Source organism: Chelonoidis abingdonii, chromosome 16 (genome assembly GCF_003597395.2).
Source record: "Chelonoidis abingdonii isolate Lonesome George chromosome 16, CheloAbing_2.0, whole genome shotgun sequence".
NCBI classification, from domain to species: domain Eukaryota; kingdom Metazoa; phylum Chordata; order Testudines; family Testudinidae; genus Chelonoidis; species Chelonoidis abingdonii.
The window spans coordinates 5,821,449-5,835,564 of NC_133784.1; the positions used below are offsets into that span (position 1 = coordinate 5,821,449).

The 14,116-nt window shown below is 61.3% G+C and overlaps 1 protein-coding gene across 1 annotated transcript in view; it reads right to left on the reverse strand.

Moving 5' to 3' along the window:
* Positions 1-14,116, reverse strand: part of LOC116823475 (prominin-1-A-like) — a 38,172-nt gene that overhangs the window by 17,811 nt on the left and 6,245 nt on the right. The window contains exons 2-11 of the mRNA XM_032778042.2: positions 12,773-12,834; positions 12,144-12,349; positions 9,830-9,950; positions 9,537-9,600; positions 8,015-8,104; positions 5,043-5,233; positions 3,480-3,554; positions 2,835-2,898; positions 2,225-2,384; positions 591-743 (exon numbers count right to left, since the gene is read on the reverse strand). Coding sequence (XP_032633933.1) covers positions 591-743; positions 2,225-2,384; positions 2,835-2,898; positions 3,480-3,554; positions 5,043-5,233; positions 8,015-8,104; positions 9,537-9,600; positions 9,830-9,950; positions 12,144-12,349; positions 12,773-12,834 — 1,186 coding nt within the window. The remainder of the gene's footprint in view (positions 1-590; positions 744-2,224; positions 2,385-2,834; positions 2,899-3,479; positions 3,555-5,042; positions 5,234-8,014; positions 8,105-9,536; positions 9,601-9,829; positions 9,951-12,143; positions 12,350-12,772; positions 12,835-14,116) is intronic.

Here is a 14,116-nt window from a genome sequence, read left to right on the forward strand (position 1 = left end):
CTGGAAACCTCTCTGTCCCCCTCCCCTGTGCCCAGATCCCTCTCTGTCCCCTCCCCCCAGCCCAGATACCACCCCAACGGCCCCTCTGTCCCCCCACCCAGATACCACTCTGTCCCCTCCCCCCAGCCCAGATGCCACTCCAACAGCCTCTCCTTGCGAACCAGCCTTGGTCATTTCATGGCTCATGAGCTGCCTGGAGATCAGCACCCAATGGTCCCCGGTGCGGCTCCCCACAGCTGGACGCCCCCTCATCTCACTGCTCATCCCTGCTCTCCCTCTGCCTTTGCTGCTAGACCCCGGAGCCCCCTCTCAGAGACCCCCTCCTCTGGTGCCTCTCCACCAGGATTGGGCCACCTCCGGGCCATCCCTTGGCTGACGGAGGAGATGGGGATCGGCGCCGCTCCCCCTAGCCTCCCAGTCCTGCTGCGCCCTCCCCAGTCCGTCCACGTCTGGGTGCAGGATCCCGCGCGGGTCTCCCCAGCACCGTGCCCGGGGTCCTACCCCCTCCCTGCGCTATCCGACATCACAGCCCCACGTGGGGCTCCCCGGGGCAGTGGCTGTAACGGCTCCGGGGGCCGCGGGGCTCTTACGCCATGAAGAAGTCCCCGCCAGAGTTGGAGAGACAGCCGCGCTCAGTGGGCAGCGCCAACGGCTTCAGCCCGAGGGCCCCCAGCACCAGAGCCAGCAGGTAGCACAGGACGACCAGCAGCACCAGGCAGCAGAGACAGACGCCTACGATCCACCTGCGGGGAAGACGTGAGAGACCTGGTCCCTGGCGGGGCAGGAGTCTGGGGCTGGCTGGGGCATCACCCCCCTGCAGCAGGGGAACCTGCTGCCAGACTGGGGGGGGGGTGTCTCTCCTTAGAACAGACCACGTGAGAGACCCGGTCCCTGGCGGGGAAGGAGTCTGGGGGCTGGATGGGGGGTCACCCCCCTGCAGCAGGAGAACCTGCTGCTAGACTCAGCGGGAGTCTCTCGTTAGAACAGACCACGTAAGAGACCCAGTCCCTGACAGGGCTGGCCAGGGCATCACCCCCCTGCAGCAGGGGGTCCTGCTGCCAGACCGAGGAGGGGGTCTCTCTGAACAAACCACCCCCTCATCCCCAGGGCATCTGTTATAACTATAAAGGGAAGGGTAACAACCCTCCTGTGTACAATACTATAAAATCCCTCCTGGCCAGAGACACCAAAATCCTTTTACCTGTAAAGGGTTAAGAAGCTCAGGTAACCTGGCTAACACCTGTCCCAAAGGACCAATAAGGGGACAAAATACTTCCAAATCTTGGGGCAGGGGGAAGGCTTTTGTCAGTCCATGTTCTCCAAATCTTTCTGCACAAATCTCTCATATTTCAGACTTGTAAGTAACAGCCAGGCGGGGCATGTTAGGTTTATCTTTGTTTTCTCAACTTGTAAATGTTCCTTTGCTAGAGGAGGTTTATCCCTGTTCTGCTGTAACTTTGAACTAAGGCTAGAGGGGTTCCTCTGGGCTCTTTGAATCTGATTACCCTGTAAAGTTATTTCCATCCTGATTTTACAGAGATGAACTTTACCTTTTCTTTTAATAAAATCCTTCTTTTAAAAACCTAATAGATTGTTCATTGTTTTAAGATCCAAGGGGTTTGGATCTGTGTTCACCAGGACTAATTGGTGAGCGGATACTCTGCAGCCTAGCCTGAAAAAGGGGTGCAAGGACTTGGGGGGGACGAACTAGTCTCAAATCCGCCAAGGAAAGGGGGGGTTGGGGACTTGGGAAATAGTTGGGGGAAGGCAGAGTTCCAAGTGGCTCTCCGCTAAGATTTAACACACTCTTGGAGGTGGCAGCTCACTGTTAACCTGCGCTGGTAAATAAGCTTAGGGGGCTTTCATGCAGGTCCCCACATCTGTACCCTAGAGTTCAGAGTGGGGAGGGAACCTTAACAGCGTCCCAGGGGACACTGGGCTGCTCCGGGCCAGGGCCGGCTGCTCCCCTGCAGCGCTCCCTGGGCCGATGGCAGGGCTCAGCCTGCGCTCCCCTCACCCCCTCCAACAACTGCCCCCCTCCGAGGGCAGGGGGCTCAGAGCCCACCCGGGCATCGGTCCCACACCCCGTTGCAGGGAAGGAGCCGGGGATATCACGTGCCATGCAGCTCGGGCCTTGGCTACCAACCCCCCCAAGAGTCCCCGAGGGATCAGGGAGCCCCAGGCGGGATCAGCCCCCACGTGGGGGGAGTGGCCCAGCCCCTACCTGTAGCCATCGTAGGTGGCGACCTGCGGCTCGTAGTCCCTGGCCTGCCTGCCAAGGGTGTCCAGCGCGGCCGTGACGTTCCCCAGCGTGTCCAGCACCAAGATCTCACTCCGCACCCCACCAATCTTCTGCCTGACCTTGGCCAGCTGGCTCCGCGCATCTGTGGGGAACAGGCACGTCAGGGACGCACAGGCACTGACAGCTGCTCCCGTAGCCCCTCGGGGCCCACGCTCCAGCTCCCCCTGCACAATGCGAGGGGCAGACGCAGCCCGCGGCGGACAGATCTGAGGGGGAAGCAGGTGTGGGGGAAAGGGGAAGGAGAGTGCCTGAGAACGAGAGAGCTGTGCTGAATGGACAGGAAGGAAGAACAGGGCGGGGGGCAGAGGGGAGAGCACACACCCGCTTCACAGGCCGAGGTGGGGCCTGGACCCCTGGCTCCGGGGAGGGACGGGCAGGGCCCCAGCCATTATAGTGCCCTGTCCCAGAGCAGGGAGCCGTGGTGGCTGGGGCAGCAGGGGTCTCCCCAGAGGGAGGGGGAAGAGGTGCCCCAGCTGCCCCCTTCCCGTCCCTCGTGGGCACCCCTGTACTACCATACAACAGTGCCACTTACCCACCACCACCTTCTGTGCCTGCTCTTCCACCCTCGTGGGGGTCTTCTTCAGCGTCTCGTTGGCCTGCAGCCCCAGATACAGACAGGGGAGAGACAGACAGACAGACAGGCTCAGATCCTGGCCCAGGGCCCCTACGCAGAGCACTGGGTGAGGGCAAACGCACCACCGGCCTTGCTCCAGCCCCACTCCCCAGCCCCACATGCCCCGGCACAGGGGACGGTCAGAAATGCGCAGCACAGGCCAATGCCACGGGCTCAGCGCTGGCCTGGACAGGCCGCGGGGCTCTCCCCCTATGGGGCAGGGTATGACGATGGAGGCACTCTCAGCCCCCCCAGGGCAGAACTGGCAGGGCACTGGGCTGGACGGACCGTTGGCCTGCTCCAGGTTGGGAGGGGGCAGACCACCCGGCTAGCACGGCAGGCATTTTCCACATGGTGTCAGCGGTTCGGGTCCTTCTGGCCCGCCCCAGAGCCGTGGCTTGGAGATGCAGGCTGCTTGTCTGAGGCAGGCATGGCTGGGTCGCTCACCCCCTGCCATGCCGCACCCTGGAGCAGGGAGAGTCGGCAATGCCCCTACAGACCAGCCCCACCCAGTGCCGGTCAGAGCCACGTCCTGCTGGCCCTGCGCCACCCCCCAGCCTGTACCTGCTGAAGGGCAGCACTCAGGTTGCCACTGGTCAGGTTACTCAGCAGTTCCAGTTGGCTGCTCACGTCCGGGACCTGCGGAAACAGGAGCACGTGGATCAGATGGCAGGGGAGACGCGTGGGGAGGGGGTGCTGGGTGTGACGTTCTGAGTGTAATATAATATCTCATGGAAAGGTGACAGGGCCAGAAGGAGTTAATTACCTCCCAGACTGACCTGCCCCATGGCCGAACTTTAGAGACTGGTTAGGAAGATCTGTAAATGAACAGAGCTTTGAAATGCAGCCGGCATTGTTAGAGGTAGAAGGGGAGGTGTTTGCTCAGGGCTTGGGATGGCAGCAAACAAGTCTTGTCTATTGTGAGAGCTTTAATTCAAGATCAAAACAGAAATATTAACATTTAGGAAGACACTTGAGGGAAATAGGATTATTGTCTATGTGTCTCTTTGAAGGTTGTGGTAACCTGAATCTGAACTGTTTAATGGGTAAATTCCCCTGCGCTAATTACCAGGATGTTTGGGAGAAGGAGAGTTAAGCTTATTGTTTTCTCAGGCCAAAAGGCTGCTGGAAATGTATAAAAACCCTGGGACACGACCCTGCTTCATCTCAGATCTGCTTTGGGTTTCAAGAGGGGGAAACCTTAAGCCACAAGGATTGAGATCCCCAGTCATTGACTGGAGCCACCCTGAATATGAACATTGGACTATAACCTCTGGACTATTTCTAAAAGGACTTTTGGCAACTACACGTTCACCTCTGCTGTGTCTGAACCTCAAGAATTGAATTCAAGTCTGTCTGTATAATGATCTTTTAACCAGCACACTCTTTTCTTTTTTAATAAATTTTAGATTAGTTAATAAGAGTTGGCTAATAGTGTGTATTTTGGGTAAGATCTAAGTTATAATTGAACCTGGGTGCGTGGCTGATCCTTTTGGGGTGGAAGAACCTTTTCTTTTATATGATGAGAGAAGATTTTCAGTAACCATTATCATATCTGAGGTGTGTCTGGATGGAGGCCTGAGGCTGGGTACTTGAAGGGAACTGCTTTGTTTGGACTTCTGAGTAACCAGTGAGGTATGATAGAAGCTATTTCGTGCTGGCTTGGGAAATGTAAGTATTGGAAGATCCACCAGTGTCTGGGGTTTGTCTGCCCCGTTCTGTTTGCAGTTCACCCTGATTGAGTGACCTCAGCTGGCTCCCACGGGCAGCACCGTCACACTGGGAAGAAGCAGGGTGCTGCTGGGAGCTGGCTCCGTCTGGGCCTGGTTATGTACATACCAGCAGGGGTGGCAGGACGGCGCCCATGTCAACGCACAGATGTATGTGCAATGGGGAGGTCAACAGGTACATTGTGGGGGTATTTGCATGTGGGGGAGGTTTCAGTCCCCCCAACCCCATACACCCATCCAGCCCCCATGCCAACCTGTAACCCATGCACCCATGCAGCCCCTATGCACCCCACACCACTTCGCACCCCACCCAGCCCCACATGCCAACCTGTAACCCATGCACCCCACACCACCCTGTGCCCCCTACAGCCCCCAGCCCCCCGTGTGCTCGCCTCACCATGCTGAAGTTGGCCTCGGGGGCCAGGCCGCTGACAGACACCTGGGTGCAGGACTGGCCACAGCTTTGCAGGGTCTGGTTGATCCGCTCCTGCAGGCGGCTGAGGTTCTGGCTCAGCTCCCCCTGCAGCTGCTGCAGGCGCTGGCCCGACTCGTTCACGGCTCGGAGCTCCTGCTCCACCAGGTCCGTCACTGGGGGGAAAGGGGGGACAGCAAGGAACTCCTTATGACTCAGTCCATCCCATCTGCACCGTGCCCCAACCCAGGGACAAATGGGGGAGGGGGATCCCTGTGACACCCCCTGACTGTGCCACAAGGGGGGCCCCCAGACACCCCTAAGGTGACCCTTCAGCACCTCAGCCGGGCCTGGGGCCACAGGTGCTGACTCCATGGGTGCTCCAGGGCTGGCAGCTCCCCACCCTGCCCCCCTGCTCCTGCTCACCTCCGCCTCCTCCGCGAGCACGCCACCATGGCCTGCTTCTCCCCCCTCCCTCCCAGTGCCTGCGCCACAAAACAGCTGTTTCACGCAGCTGGGAGGGGGAATGCAGCACGCTGGGGGAAGAGGCGGGCCCAGGGCAGGGATTTGGGGAAGGGATCCAATAGGGGCAGTGAGGGGGCAGAGTTAGGGCGAGGCCTTTGGGGATGGGGCTGGAATAGGGGCGGGGAAAGGGGGCGCGGGGACCTACCAGCACCAGAGAAAATTGGCACGTATGGCTGGGGCGAGCGGGACCAGCCTGTCTCAGACCACCCTGCTCCATGCTGCAGGGGTGGGGGCCAGGCTGGGGTCGGGGAAGGAGCTGGGTGCAGCCTCCGCCCAGGCCCTTGTGGCAATGGTGAATCAGGGGATCCCAGGGGATGGCTAGCGGGAGAGTTACTCCAGCCCAGAGTCCTGGGATTCCCTGGGCCCCTCAGGTGTTGGGGCTGGTGGGGGTGACATTCTATACCCTGGGCAAGTGTGCTGTAACCCCCATATTCCTCATTTTCATATCGTTATGATCTTCCCTCACAAGGCAGCTTCATATTCGTCAGGGGAAAGGTTCTGATCTGCTGAAAGTCATTTCTCTCTCTCTGCAGATGTGTATCATTCATGCATATGAAGTTATGAGAAGTGTGTTGTATGGTTGTCACCACATGCTGTGAGTTGGGGAATCAGCCAGATATTCGCTCCCCAGAGGCAACAGCAAGGAAAGCAACCAACGCCCTGGTGTGGTGTCAAACGACCCACCAACAGCCATTGTCCAGCAAGGGAGCTACAATGCAGTGACTCCCTGTGACGAACTGGGAATGTTCTTAATGTTTCCTCTGAATACTGTGTGGGTGCCTCAGTTTCCCCTATGCAGTTCTTATGTCTCTAGGTGGTGAGATAGGGGTGTAATTGTTGCAGAGCGGAAGGCTGGTGTGCATAGGTGGCCGACACTCTGTCTCCTGGCAACTAATGGCTGGGACCCTTCCCCCCTGCAAGGAGATGCTAAAGGTGCTGGAGAACAAAGAGATCAGGTGACCTCCTAGCCCAGGAAAGGGACAAAACCCAGAGAGGAGAGGCTGGAGGGGGAGTCGTTTTGGGGCTGGCTGGGGACGTGGAGTGAAGTGCAGACGTGGGTGTCTGGATCACTGCCTCCCAGGATGGACCCGGCTGCGGGGTCCTGTTCTCTGTACCTACAAGCTCTGTTTTAGACCTTGTTCCTGTCATCAAATAAACTTCTGTTTTACTGGCTGGCTGAGAGTCTCATCTGACTGCGAAGTGGGGGTGCGGAACCTTCTGGTTTCCCCAGGACTCCACCTGGGCGGACTTGCTGCGGGAAGCGCATGGAGGGACATATGCTAAATGCTCCAAGGTCAGACCCAGGAGGCGAAGCCGCGTGAGCTGCTTTCCCTGGAGCCAGTCTGCTCACAGAGAGGAGACTTCACCAGAGTCCTGCCAGGCTCCATAGGAAGCAATTCCAGAGCATCGCCAGGGGACTCCATGACACTTCCCTGCATGAGGCCCCACCAGGGGAATTCCTCAACCTTGTTTGGAGAGACTCAGCAATGCCCCCAGACATGCCTGGACTTGTGTTCTACGGGCTCATGGACTGAGGGTACAGACCAGGCAGAGTGGACACTGTCACGGAGGAAAAAACAAGAAAATCCCCCAGTTCGTCACAGACACACACTTGGCCCTGCTCCTGCCCCCACCTCTGCTGCAAGCAACCAGGACACTGAGAAGAAGACAAGACTCCAACACAGGAGACTGGCCCAGGTCCAGGGAACAAGCCTGAACCCGAAGGACTGCAACATCCAGTGGGGTGAGAAACTGCTTCATCTACTTACTGCCCACCCTAATAGGGTTGAGAGTTAGGCTGCGAGCTTATGTTTTATTTTCGTTTGGTAACCACTCTGACTTGTTGCCAATCACTTACAATCTCTCTTTGTCCTTAATAAACCTGTTGGTTTATTCGACCTGAAGCAGTGAGTGTGGGTTGAAGCATGTCAGAGACTCCCCTTGGGATAACAAGCCTGGTACATATCAGTTTCTTTGTTAAATTGACGAATTCATATAGGCTTGTAATGTCCAGCGGGCACAACTGGACATTGCAAGACGGAGGTTCCTAGGGTTGTGTCTGGGACTGGAGATACTGGCTGGTGTCATTCAGTTGCACAATCCAAGGTGCAGTTTTCAGGCCAGGGCTGTGTGTGACCAGCCCAGGGGTGGGGTTCTCCCAGCAGAGCAGGGTCAGGCTGGCTCCCAGAGTCAAGGACTGGAGTGACCTAGCAGATCACCGGTCCAGATAACACCAGGGGAACGTCACAGGGGGTTACGCTGCCCTCCTCTGCATATCGTGCCCCCTGGCACTGCCCTGAGCACCCACAGCTTTCCCACCAAACACCCCCAGGGTTATTCTGTCCTCCCCCCCTCGCCTTAGGGGCTTGTTCCCCCCAGTGTCTGAGGGAGCCCCCAGCCCATGCCTGCCCCCCTCAGCCTAGGGTTGGTACCTTCCAGCAGGCGCGTGGCGGAGCCCAGTGCCCCGTACATCTCCTCTCCCACCTCGGAGATGATCCTGCCGCCCAGGATGGGTCCAATGTCTGTGGAGAAGGTGGCAGTGCTGTCACCTCGGGCCCAGCCAGACACACAGCCAGCAAGGAGGGCTCCAAACCCCGAGCCCCTCTCTGGCCCTCACTCCCCGCCCCACTTGCCCCCATCATGGGGGCTCAGCACCACAGCAGCCACCTGCAGCATGGGCACACGGGGCGCAGGCAGCAGGCGCAGAGCCCATGTCAGGCTACGGTCCTTTGAAAGGAAGTGGCTAAAGCTACGGGCTGGGAGCCAGGACTCCTGGGTTCCTTACCCCTCTGCCACTGCCCTGCGGGGTGCCCTTGGCAGGTGTGTCGGGGAGACTGACCCTGGCTGAGCTGGAGGGGCTGCGCCACAGGAGGGGGTGGGATGAGGAAGCAGCCAAGTGGAAGGGACAGGTGGGCAAGAGCCTGAAAGCCCGGAGTGGCCACGGTGCAGGTGGCCAGCCAGTGCCCCCTGCAGCCAGGAACGAGCTCCTGGGGCCCAAGGGTGCCGGGCTCCATACTGGGGCCATGCAGGCAGGGAGCAGAGCCCCATGCAGCACAACCCCCGCCAGGGCTCTGAACACTGGGGCAGGGTATCCCCAAGGGCTAGCCCCGGCAGGCCACGCGTCCCCAGCCCCCCGCCCCAGAGCTAGGTCCCTGGAGCCACGCCCCCTCAGCACCCCACCCCAGAGCCAGGTCCCCAGAGCCATGCCCTACCCCAGCCCCCACAGCCCCCCACCCTGGAGCCACACCACCCCCAGCCCTGCATAGGCCCCCAACCCCAGAGCCAGGTCCCGCCCAGTCGCGTGGATCCCCATGTCCACCATCCCAGACGCGAGGTCCTCAGGGCCTCACCACTGCCCCAAGCCCCTCCATAGCCCGCGCGAGGCGCCAGGATCCAGGTCACCAAGGGCCACGGCCCCACCCCGGCCCCTGCCCCAGAGCCAGGCCCCAGGGCCACGAGCCCCCCAGCCCTCCCACCCCGGAGCCAGTCCCAGGGCCACACCCCCGTCTGGGCCTCCCCACAGCCCCTGCGCGCCAGCAGAGACCAAGGTCCCGCAAGGCCTGCTGGCCGCCCGCGCCCGACCACAGGCCCAAACCCGAGCCAGGTCCCAGGCCGCGTCCTGCCCCGGCCCCCACAGCCCCCCGCCCCAGATCCAGATCCCCAGGGCCACACCCCATCCCAACCCCTCCACGAGGCTGCCCGCCCTGGAGCCAGGTCCCAAAGCGCCAAACGGAACGCCAACGCCCACGGCCCCACAGCCCCCAGCCCGAAGCCAGTGTGCCAGGGCCCATGCCCCACCCAGCCCCCAGCGACCCCTCTGCCCCAGAGCACGAGTTCCTCAGCGGCCGGTGCGGGCTCCCCCCCCCGGCCCCTGCGCACAACCCTCGCCCCGAAAAGGCCAAGGTCCCCATGGGACCACAACTGGCCCGCCCCGGCCCCCATGCACAGACTCACTCTGGAGGCTGCCGTTGGCCCGGCTCACTGGCACTTTGCTGGAGGCAATGATGAAATCCACTTGCTGCAGGGACAAGGAGAAAGGGGGTGAATACGGGCCTGGCTGGGGAGGGGGCTCCCGCCCCCACAGGGGGACTACACCATACCCAGCACAAATGGACTAGCTCAGGGGGCTACGTGGGTCACCCCCGGGCAGGTCCCTGGCATCCATGCCCTGCTGGACTCTAGCCCACGGGATGGGTGGGGCTTGGGGGCTCCAGCAGGCAGGTGAGCAGCAGGGGCGCTGCACATACCTGGGGGATGGAGCGGATGAAGGTGCCCAGGTTGTCCAGCGTGGTGTTGAGGGCACTGAAGCTGCTGTTCACGGCACGGGAGACACGGTCGTTACTGATGAAAGCGCAGATGTTCCCAGCCCTGGGACAAGGAGGAAAGGGGGCGGGGGCAGCATCAGCACACGGAGACCTGGGGGGGCCCCAGCTATATGCGCTGAGCCCCCAGAAAGTCCATGCACAGCATGACCTGCTCACAGGCAATGCCTCATGCTCTGAGAGTCACGACTCCTGGTTGTTGCCCCTCCCTGTGCCTCAGTTTCCCCCCGGTGAGGTCCACCCTTGGAGGGTGAGGGGGCATAACTAACAAGCCAGCGTAAAGCGCAGCTCCCACTGAATGTGCCAGCCCTGCAGCTTCGTCCTGATCCCAGGTCCCTGGTCCCCCACTGACCTCCCCTTTCCTCAGGGTGACAACGGCACTGTCACAAACCCGGGGGTGTCACAGAGTCACCGGATGATGCTCTGGAGCTGCTCCCCGCAAACCCAGTCAGGACTTTGGGAAGCCTCCTCTCCCTTGGAGCAGACTTGTTCAGGGCAAGAAGCTCACACAGCTTCACCTCCTGGGTCTCTCCTTGGAGCATTCAGCATCCTCTGCCCCTCCGTGTGCTTCCCACAGCGAGCCCGCCCCTGTGGGGTCCTGGGGAAGCCACAGGGTCTTGCACCCCCACTTTGCAGTCAGACGTGACTCTCAGCCAGCCAGTAAAACAGAGGTTTATTTAGACGACAGGAACACAGTCCAAAACAGGTCTGGCTGGTACAGACAACAGGACCCCCTTTAGTTAGGTCCATCTGGGGCCCCAGGGAGGCCTCAGCCCCGTTGGAAAGCCCAAGCCCTGTCGGGGCCCCTCTCCATTTCCCAGCCAGCTCCAAACTGAAACTCCCTCCAGCATCTCACTCAGCCTCCCCCCGGCTCCTCCCCCAGCCTTTGTGTCCTTTGTTCAGTGTCCCAGGCAGAGGTGTCACCTGGCCTCCAACCCCCCACCTGGGTTCTCGGGTTACATGCTCAGGTATCCTCCCTTCCCCAAGGCAGCCAGTCCCAGCACAACTCCCCTGCAACCTTCCCAGGTCAATGCTCCCCACTCAGCATTCACAGAACACAGCCAGAACGTTCCCACTTCATCACAGGGGGTCACCAAACCGCACACACGGAGCCTGCGAGCTTCACTGCCACAGCAGGGGTCGATCCCTGGCTCCCATCAGCTGAGCTAAAGGAGAGTCGTCACTCGGGGTACAGGGCTTATGGCACACAGCTCTGATCCTGCCCAGTAGAGAGCAATGTGGCCAGCCAGTCCATGGCAAGCACTTCTAGAGCCCTTCTCCCTTCCAAGGGGCTCAGTGGGAGCTAGGCCCCCAACCTGCCCCCCATGACCCCTTGGGACACTCCAGACTTTGCACGGGTTAACCAATCCACTCCCGCTTGACACCAGAGAATTCCATCCTCCCTGTCACAGAGATGGAGAAACTGAGGCAGCAAGTCCGGCCAGGGCTCAGCCGGATCTCCAAGTGCCGGATCCCCAGCTCCCCGGCCATTGCTCCAGCATCACCTTGCTGCTCACACTCAGTGGGGTGAGCGGGGGCTAGCACCCCCATTCCTGGTTACTAGCTGGCTCCTGCCCCCCCCCCCCCGGGGGTCACTCCCAGGTTCCATGGCCTGGAACACTCTAACCCCAGGTTGAACTCGGACCTCAACTTCCTGAGGCTTCCGGCCCTTTGTCCTCGGGCAGGAATCTGCTCCTGTGAACAATGGGGACTTCCTGGCGGGTCCCTGCCTTGCCTGCCTGCTTTCCCAGCAGCTCTCCCCCGCAGGCAGCAGCGACTGCCCCTCCCCATTACATCTGGGATCCCCGGCCTTGCACCCAGCCCCTCCCCACCCAAAGGTGTCTCCTGGCTTCAGAGAGCTGGGTCTCCAGCCAGAACATCAGCCCCGGGGGAGCAGGGCTCTAGTGCGTTCATCCCCTGGGTGGGATCATGACCTCAGTGCACAGATAACGCCACGAGGGGGGAGAGGGGTTGTTGAGCAGCCGGCCCAGGCCACCCCACTATGCGAGAAGAGATGACAGAGCCAGTGGATGAGACCAGCCTGGGGACCCAAGGATCGGCCTAGCTCAGAGGGGGTTAGTAACGCCTGGTCATCTGGGGCCCTTCCCAACGTCCGCTCCCTATACAGGGTAACGGGGCCAGCAACGCACAGCCAGGCAGCAATGCAAGAGCCCACGGTGCTCGGGCTCTACACTGAAATACGGCCCACGGAGGCACTGGGCCAGAGCACGGCACTCACAGGATGAGGGTGGTGACCAGCAGCACCGAGGCGAAGAGCGCCCTGCGCTGGCAGCCCATGCGCTTGCTTTGTTTCTGGTACATCGTCCCCCCGCAGTTCCCGCAGCAGCGGCAGCAGCAGAAGCAAAAGCCGACTAGGGGCACGAGGATGATGAAGAGGAGGCCGATGGCCGCGCATACCAGGAAACCCACCTCGTAAACCAGCACCTAGGGCGAGAGCGCAAAGGTTAGCAACATCCCCCCAACAGTGCCCGCGGCCCTGGGCCTCACTCCTCCCCCCAAAATGCAGCTGGCTCTGGGGCGGAATGCGCCAGCACTTAATGCAGTGTGGCAACTTAGGGCAGGAAGTGAAGGAGCGACACTGCGGGGGAGGCACCAGGATTTGGGGAGGCAGAAAGGAGTCACTAGCTCTGGAACCTGGCCAGGCCGCTGGGCTTTCTGCCCGGAATCGGACAACGTGCCTTGGGGTTTGATTCCTTCTAAGTGCTCCAGCCTGCTGCCCCTGTCTGCAGCACGGATGGCATCGCTGCAGGGAGGGCATCAGTTGGGGCATTGCTGACCTCAGAGTGGGGGCACTCTCCCTCTGTGCCTATGAGGGGCCCTGCCCCATGACCCCGCCAGGGTCCTCACCTCTCTGTACAGAGCAGGGTTCGTAATGTCATTTTTCTGCTGGATCAAGTTGGTGAGGAGTTCTGGGGAAAAGGAGCAGAGAGGGGGGTTAGCACCCCAGAGACGCCACAGCCAGAAGGGACTGTTCTGCCCCCATCCCATCTGCCCCAGTCCAACTGGCCACGGGACCCAGGCCCGAGAATTCACTCAGCGACTCCTGCTTCGAGCCTAGGAATCTGGGGCCGCACTGGAGCAGAGCTTTCAGGGACAATCCCTGGTTACATTAACATTGCACTAAACGCCCATCGCTGGCCCGGGTCAGCTGGCTCAGGCTGCAGGGCTGTAAAACTGCAGTGTAGACGTCCGGGCTGGAGCCTAGGCTTTGGGACCCTGCGAGGGGGGCAGGGCCGGCTCCAGGCCCCAGCAGGCCAAGCGCATGCTTGGGGCGGCATGTCGCGGCAGGCGCTCTGCCGGTTGCCGGGAGGGCGGCAGGCGGCTCCGGTGGACCTCCTGCAGGCGTCCCTGCGGAGGGTCCGCTGGTCCCGCGGCTCCAGTGGAGCATACAGAGGCACGCCTCCGGGAGGTCCACCAGAGCCGCGGGACCAGCGAGCGGCAGAGCACCCCCCGTGGCGTGCCGCCGTGCTTGGGGTGGCGAAATGGCTAGAGCCGGCCCTGGAGGGGGGATGTCACCCCCCCTACACCCCCACTGAGCTGCCTTTCAGCAGGAGCTGGGATGAGCCTGGGAACCCGCAGCCTCTCCGATAAGCCATGGTGTAGCCCCTCCCTCGGCCAGCTTGGCCCCAGTGTGACCTCTGCACCAGCTCTGTTTGCCTCTGAGCTGCGGCACAGCCTGCCCCATAGGCCTGACCCGGGTATAACAGTGCCAGCCCCACCCACCAGCCTGGGCAGCACTCCTGCTAATCCAGAGCCATGCTGGGAGAGCCCAGCCTCCTGCCTGCAGCGAGGTCCTGCCAAGGCGCCCGGCGAGCTCCTGCCTGGCCTGGAACCCCCGTCTGAGGGCCCATCAGTAGGAGCCAGGAGCCACAGGCACAGGCTGAGCCACGCCCAGAGCCAGCCCCCCAGTCACGGGGTTCGGATAAAACGGGACCTGACTCTGAACCTCTCGTGTCCAGGGTTCGGGCCCTGGCTGCAGCGCCTCCCAGGTGAGTCCGAGCCAGCCCATCCCAGCCATGCAGCCAGTGGCCCCAGGAGCCACAGCACAGAGCCCTGAGCCACGGCAGCACTGCCTCCCCCAGCGAGCCCCAGCCCAGCAGGAGAGCCCCCCATCCCCTGGTGCTCTCACGTCTCCCCCGGTCCTGGTCATGCTGGCCCCTCCCTCCCCACGACCCGGAGCGCCAGGGCAGT